The 7,242-nt window shown below is 38.3% G+C and overlaps 1 protein-coding gene across 1 annotated transcript; it reads left to right on the plus strand.

Moving 5' to 3' along the window:
- The first annotated feature begins 462 nt into the window (after positions 1-462).
- On the plus strand, positions 463-1,464 carry LOC144533859 (trace amine-associated receptor 1-like). The gene has a single exon (XM_078275426.1). The coding sequence runs from the start codon at positions 463-465 to the stop codon at positions 1,462-1,464; it is 1,002 nt and encodes a 333-aa protein (XP_078131552.1).
- Positions 1,465-7,242: the final 5,778 nt, after the last annotated feature.

A 7,242-nucleotide genomic window follows, 5' to 3' on the forward strand; every position in this document is an offset into this window, starting at 1 on the left:
AGCTGGTTAATGTGGCCCGGGAAAGGGAAGTTTGGGGTCCCCTGCTGGAGCTGCTACCCCCGCGACCCGACCCCGGATAAGCGGATGAAGATGGATGGATACAAATTACATTGTATTGAAGCATACCAAAGCAACTGAAAAAAAGAAGTCCACACACGCACGCACACACACACACACACACACACACACACGCACACACACACACACACACACACACACACATGATACAGTTTCCCATTCATGATTGGACAACACTTATGGTGATGAGATAGCTGTTGATAAGTTTAAAGGTTCTGCACAGTCGTACAGATAACCAAGAACACCCATCAGGACTGACGCATGGACATGGTCTTGCTGGTTTAACAGGTGTGATAAAAAAAAAATTTTTTAATGTTCTTTTAATGCAAAGTTTTGCATATTGCTAATAATATGAATTGTATTGAATTGTAGGATCCCTAAAACATGGAACCAGAAGTCACTTTCAACAGGACTAGCATTGTGACTGCCATACATCCCTGCTATGAAATACATAACTTTAATTTCATACTGACAAAGACCCCTTCCATTATATGTGTATTATTATATTTTTTCCTGATGTTGTTGTCTGTTATCACAATATGCGGAAACTTTCTTGTTATAATCTCCGTCTTTTATTTCCAACAGCTCCACACTCCTACTAACTACCTTATTCTCTCTCTGGCTGTGGCTGACCTGCTTGTTGGGATCATAGTCTTTCCTTTCAGCATGGCATTCTCACTTAGCTCATGTCTGTATCATGAGGGTTTATTTTGTAAAGTACGAAGCAGTTTTGATATAACACTGAGCACAGCTTCTATTCTGCACCTAAATTGTATTGCTATTGACAGATATTATGCAGTGTGTCAGCCTCTGATCTATAGAACTAAAATCAACCATCGTGTTGTTGTGATCATGATTCTGGTTAGCTGGGGGGGTTCTGCTGTAATTGCAATAAGCATCACAATTGCTGGATTAAATAATGATACATGTGAGGAAAGGTGTTTGATTGATGTTCTCATAGCAAACAATATTGGATTTATTTTCTCATTTTACCTCCCAGTGATCATAATGCTCTGTATCTACCTAAAGATTTTCCTTGCTGCACAGAAACAGGCACGCAGCATCCAGAACACAACATGTCAGAGCCAAAAGTCTGGAGCAACTGTCAGTAAGAATGAGAGAAAGGCTACCAAAACTCTGGCTATCGTTTTGGGAGTCTTTCTTTTATGTTGGACTCCTTTATTTCTTTGTATCACTGTTTTGCCTTTCAGTAATGACTCAGTGCCAGTTCCTGTTATTGAAACACTTAATTGGCTTGCACTGTCAAACTCCATGCTCAATCCCTTTATTTATGCTTTCTTTTACAGCTGGTTCAGATCAGCTTTTAGAATGATAATTTCTGGGAAAATATTTCATGGTGATTATACTCATTCTAAACTGTCTTGACTTGAATACATGACTGAACTAGCCTACGATAATAGTTTGCTCTGTCACTCACACTGTCATATAACGTCACTAATCCATAGGCTTATATTCTACTTAAAAATGCATATGTATGCAAACATGATGAAAATACTTTAAAAAAGCATTGTGTTTATAAGAAATCTTCCAACAAATAATGAGAAACCAGTTACTTCTGAAAAATAGGGTGGATTAATTAACGCAAAAAGTGCACATATATATATATATATATATATATATATATATATATATATATATATATATATATATGATATGTATACAGTCAAGCCCGAAATTATTCATACCCCTGGCAAATTCTGACTTAAAGTTACTTTTATTCAACCAGAAAGTCTTTCTTTTATGTTGGACTCCTTTCTTTCTTTGTATCACTGTTTTGCCTTTCAGTAATGACTCAGTGCCAGTTCCTGTTATTGAAGCACTTAACTGGCTTACTTTGTCAAACTCCATGCTCAATCCCTTTATTTATGCTTTCTTTTACAGCTGGTTCAGCTCGGCTTTTAGAATGATCATTTCTGGGAAAATATTTCATGGTGATTATACTCATTCACTACTGTCTTAATTTGTATACAATTTTGAAATAGCCTACGATAACGGCACAATAAATATAATCTTTACACTCTGTCATATAACATTACTAGTCTACATTACTAGTCTATAGCCTACATTGTACTGAAAATTGCATATAATATTGCAATAATGTATGTAAACATGTACTAAAATTTAAGTCACGTTAAAGAATGCAATTAAGTAAATTTAATGTTGACTCTTAATTTAATTATATGGAAGTTTATTTGTAACATGTGCCTGTTTGGTCATGTTGGGCATTTAAATGAGCCCGCTTGTCCTGGTGCAATTTCTGCAAGATTTGTGAACAATTGATATTGATATTATTATTGATTTGCTATTAATCGCAAATAGGACCAACAGGGAAGTTAGGTTCCACCACAGAAGCAATTCGAGGAGGCCAGGATCCATCTATGCATCTTTCCGGTAATGGCCTGAACTGAATGGAAACAGTGACGCACAATATTCAGGTTGTTTTATTCTATGTAGTGTGTCACGGTTAGAGAGCTGTGTGTACGAAGACACACAGGGCCCGACTGAAATTCAGTCATGTATAATTTTGTTGTTGTGTTGCTATGATGACTTTATCAATGCTGAGATCAATTAAATTGTTTTAAGTAGACGTGGTGCTGGCGTCATTTTGTGCCCCTCCCCCCCACCTCCAAATTAAAATATTTCATAAATGGACACCTATAAACTGTGGCAGTGTTGCATCTAATATGTTATGCAGCCGCCCGCCACTAGGTGGACAGCAGCCCAGGGAAAGGGGTTTGTGAACATCCTGCTGCTGTCCCAGGTGTTTTTAACTAGCCATTGACATGGGATGGGACAGATGACCTCTGAGTTCCAAATCGCAAACTACATACTATATACATTATAATACTAGTAAGCCAGAAAAAATAAGTACGTTCCAATAGTATGTCAAGTGAAGTATGCCAAAAAATATATAACATATAACCACTCGGCTGGAGCAATGTTGGTCAATTTGGGTTCATAAAGTGTAGCCTACTAGGTTTTGTAGCCTGGTCCTACCAGACTCTGGTACATTTCATTTGTACACAGCCTGGCCACTCTCCATTGACAAGTGTTAACTTCCTTGAAGGCGGGTACTCTGTTGAAGTTTAAAACTATTGGATCTGCGCAGAGCCACTCTGGTAGCCTGGCTCCACGCTAACAAGAGGGGAGACGACAACAACAACTATCGGTTTAGCATCGCTAGCGTTCGCCTTAGCCAACTCCTTCATCACTCAGCGAGATGGAAAATCTAAATTTTTCCGAACCCACCAACACAACTCAGCAAAGATTGTTCTTGCTCGGGCTTTAACTTCTGGATATTCGGCAGCGTTGCCACAACGGACCGCATCTTTCTCCGGTGCCATTACGGAACTACAACTCAAACTAGCGCACGTCACGACCTCAACGTCATCGTTCTCAGCCACTCCCTCTGTTCACTGATTGGACTGCCAAAGATTTTGTTGGAGAAAACCCAAGAATATACCGCAAACCCAGACGGATGCCCAGGCTAGCTGCCACTTAAATCAAACACAGATCTAAGTTTGAAAAATAAAACTACAGTGAAATCAACTGACCATGTAATATTTACAACAAAAGGGTGCAGAACAGATAAAGGAAAAAACAAAACACTGGCATATACTTGAATCTGATTACCTAACTGTTAAAGGATCTAATTGGCCTACTTCTCCCACCACTGATTCAGACCATGCATACACCTAGCCCTGCACAACAGAGTTAATCAGTACCAGAGGTGGGTATTAACAAGTTACATTTACTCTGCTACATGTACAACTAACCTTTTTGAGCAAATTGTACTTGTCCGAGTAGTTTCAATGCAACATACTTTTTCCTCTTACTTGAGTAGATTTCTAGAGAAAAATAATTACTTTTACTCTGTTACATTTCCATGCATTTATTGCGCTACTTTCATTTATTAAATATTTTATGCATTCATGATCCATTAAGAGACTTAGCCAGACCTATCTCCACAGCACCGTGTCAGTGCTGGAGTATGGTCTGGCTACACGACTTATCTACAGTATTCTGGGATACAGGAAAAAAACGCTCTGGATATTTGGTATTCCTTTAAATCAATTAAATCCGGCCTGAACGATGCTAAGCCCCGGATGCAGCGACGGTGAACTTGCAGAATAGATAGCGAAGAAAGCGGAAGGGGAGGGACATCAGACTATATCCCTGCAATGTTCAGCAGTTGTGTCAAACACAGGCAGGTGGTCAGCTAGCTCTGTTATCCTACCGCAGCCACCCAGGCAGATCAAGGTATCAACACTATTTAGGTTGGGTGCCTTGAGTTGACTTTTTCAGGGAACAATTTAATAGTTAAGGTTACCCGCCACCATGACGTGACGTAGATAAATTTACCTGCCACCGACCAAATTCATCTGTCAGTTTCCAAACTTGGAGTTGACCCATTCATAAATACCTCATATTATGCTCATTTTCAGATCTATAATTGTATTTAGAGCTTGTACCAGAATAGGTTTCCATGGTTTAATATTTAAAAAACACCTTTCATACGTAACAATTTTCAATGTCTTCTGGACATGGCGATGCAACTATCTGAACTATTTGGACCTTTGCTCTAACTAGCTTGGTTTTATTTTATATATTATTATAAAGTCTGTTACAAAGTGACGCAAAATGACGCACGTTTGTCTCTGAAGTAAAGGCTGGACTACAATAGAGCTGTTTTGAGCAGTTCTTGAACAGTGTTTTCTGTTGGAGATGGTAAGTCCCTTTGGGGTGGACTTTGGGCTTTTTAATTTTGTAAACCTATAACATGCACAAAAAATATATATAACACAATAAAGGCAAGAGATGAAGCTAAAAAGCATAATATGCACTTAATAATGCACATAATACACTTTAAATCTTAAATAAATAGGATAAGGGTTAAAAACTATTCTTTTTCCAGGAGACTTTTGGTTTCATGTCCTTAGAAAAAGATCATAGCAAGTTTACCTAAATGGTAAATCTGATTTTATAAGAAATAAGACATAAATCTGTTTTTAGCTATACTGGTAAAATTAAAGGTTCAAAAGGGATTTATAATGTTTGTCTCATTTACAATACAGTATGTTGCCCTGGCATCTAAGGTCGTCATGATGAAAACTGATTTTCAGGAACCCAGAAACATGGCACCAGAAGTCACTGTCAACCTCACTGATGTTAATTACATGCATCCCTGTTATGAAATAGATCATTTCTTTAACATAATGAAAGGCACCCTTTCTGCAGTGTGTGTTTTATTATATATTTTCCTTGGCTCATTATCTGTTGTCACAGTATGTGGAAACCTTCTTGTAATAATCTCCATTATATATGTAAACGCAACACTTGTTTTTGACCCCATTTTTTATGAGCTGAACTCAATGATCTATGTACACAAAAGGCCTATTTCTCTCAAATATTGTTCACAAATCTGTCTAAGTCTGTGTTAGTGAGAACTTCTCCTTTGCCGAGATAATCCATCCACCTCACAGGTGTGGCATATCAAAATGCTGATTAGACAGCATGATTATTGCACAGGTGTGCCTTAGGCTGGCCACAATAAAAGGCCACTCTAAAATGTGCAGTTTTACTGTATTGTGAGGGTCTGGGGGGGGTCCAAAAACCAGTCAGTATCTGTTGTTAGGGTTAGGGTGCATTTTAAAAACATGCTAGTGTGGATGTCTTGCTACAGGTACTAGCGGGACAGTGACATGTGATTCAGAAAGTCCAGTTTGAATTATATATCCATGTGTTTGAAGGCTTATCAGACATAGCTGCACAGCAATTTTCAGTTGTTGACCCTTTAAAAACATGTTTTCATTGAAACTAATGTTTGAAAAATTTACTTTAAGGTGCGATCAGAAATAACAATAAAGTCACAAAGTTCCAGAACCGGGACCAGGGTAAGAATAACTTTCTTAGCCATGTCTCTTCTTTTTGTTAGCAGTTGGTGATTCATGTTTTTGCTTTTATTCTCATTTTAGAGCACCAGCAATGGAATTTCAAGTAGACTGGATTTTTTCCGGAACTGGAGAAGAGCAAGAGGTAAAGCAACAATTAAGATAAGAAAGAAACAAAAGATCACAAGCTAAATTTCTTAGCACTAGTGTAGCGGTTTTATTAACTATGCTAGCGGCCAATGTCAGTTGGTCAGTCGGTCAGAATATCTCAACTATGGATTGCTACGAAATTTTCCACCATCTCGGTATAATGCTAGCCTGACAAGCCAGACCCACATCAAGATGTTGGCTCAAGCTCCGAGGGGCGGGATAAACGGTTGTCTTTCAAATTCCCTCTGCACTCATAGCCAACCAGAGCAACGCTAGTTGATAGGTAGATTAAACTTTTGCCGTATCCGGTCGGCAAAAATCCAAACATATCTTCCTTTTTTAAGAATGACTTCAGTGCTTAACTCCAAATCTTCCAGGGTCGCGGCCAAAGCCGATACGAAAGACCGCTGTTCGCCAGCAGCAGCAGCAGCCATCTTCTTTGTTTTCAAGTAGCAGGGAATTCACGCGGAACCGTCACAACTCTGCCGTCCTTATGTTAAGACCGCCCACCGACTCTATACACGATGTGATTGGCCTGACCAGAATTTGGTTTTTCCAGCTCGCAAGCCAACGGAGAGTTGACCCTGGCTGCAAATTACATTTACTGCCGCTAGGGTGCGTCTACATTTCTAGGCTAGTATAATGCATGAATATTCCCAAATTATCAGAGGTGGAAAAGTACTAAAATATTGTACTCAAGTAAAAGTACCAATACTTTGATGAAATATTACTCAAGTACAAGTGAAATTACCTATCTGAAAAAGTACTCAAGTAAAAGTAATAAGTAGTTCATTTAAAATGTACTTTAAGTAAAAGTTACTTAGTTACATTTAAAAAAACCTGTAAACAGGGCGGGGGGAGAATCTCTCCCATGTAGTGAAAATAGGACAAGGGGTCATAAATCCAAAACTATTTTGTTTTTAATTAAAGAAAAATCTATACAAATGTATACACATGTAATAACAACATAACACATGTCACACATGACATTTAAGACCCTTAGAAAAGTATAATGTGCAATTTTAGTTCAGACCATCCCATAAAACGTTTTCAAACAATCAATTGAAAGAGAAAGTACCATACATTGTTAGTTCTGAGGTCA

The sequence above is a fragment of the Sander vitreus genome, chromosome 18 (genome assembly GCF_031162955.1).
Source record: "Sander vitreus isolate 19-12246 chromosome 18, sanVit1, whole genome shotgun sequence".
In the NCBI taxonomy this organism is placed as follows: domain Eukaryota; kingdom Metazoa; phylum Chordata; class Actinopteri; order Perciformes; family Percidae; genus Sander; species Sander vitreus.

Excerpts from the sequence above, each read along its gene's own strand:
- LOC144533859 (XM_078275426.1), top strand. The coding sequence starts at position 463 with ATGGAACCAGAAGTCACTTTCAACAGGACTAGCATTGTGACTGCCATA.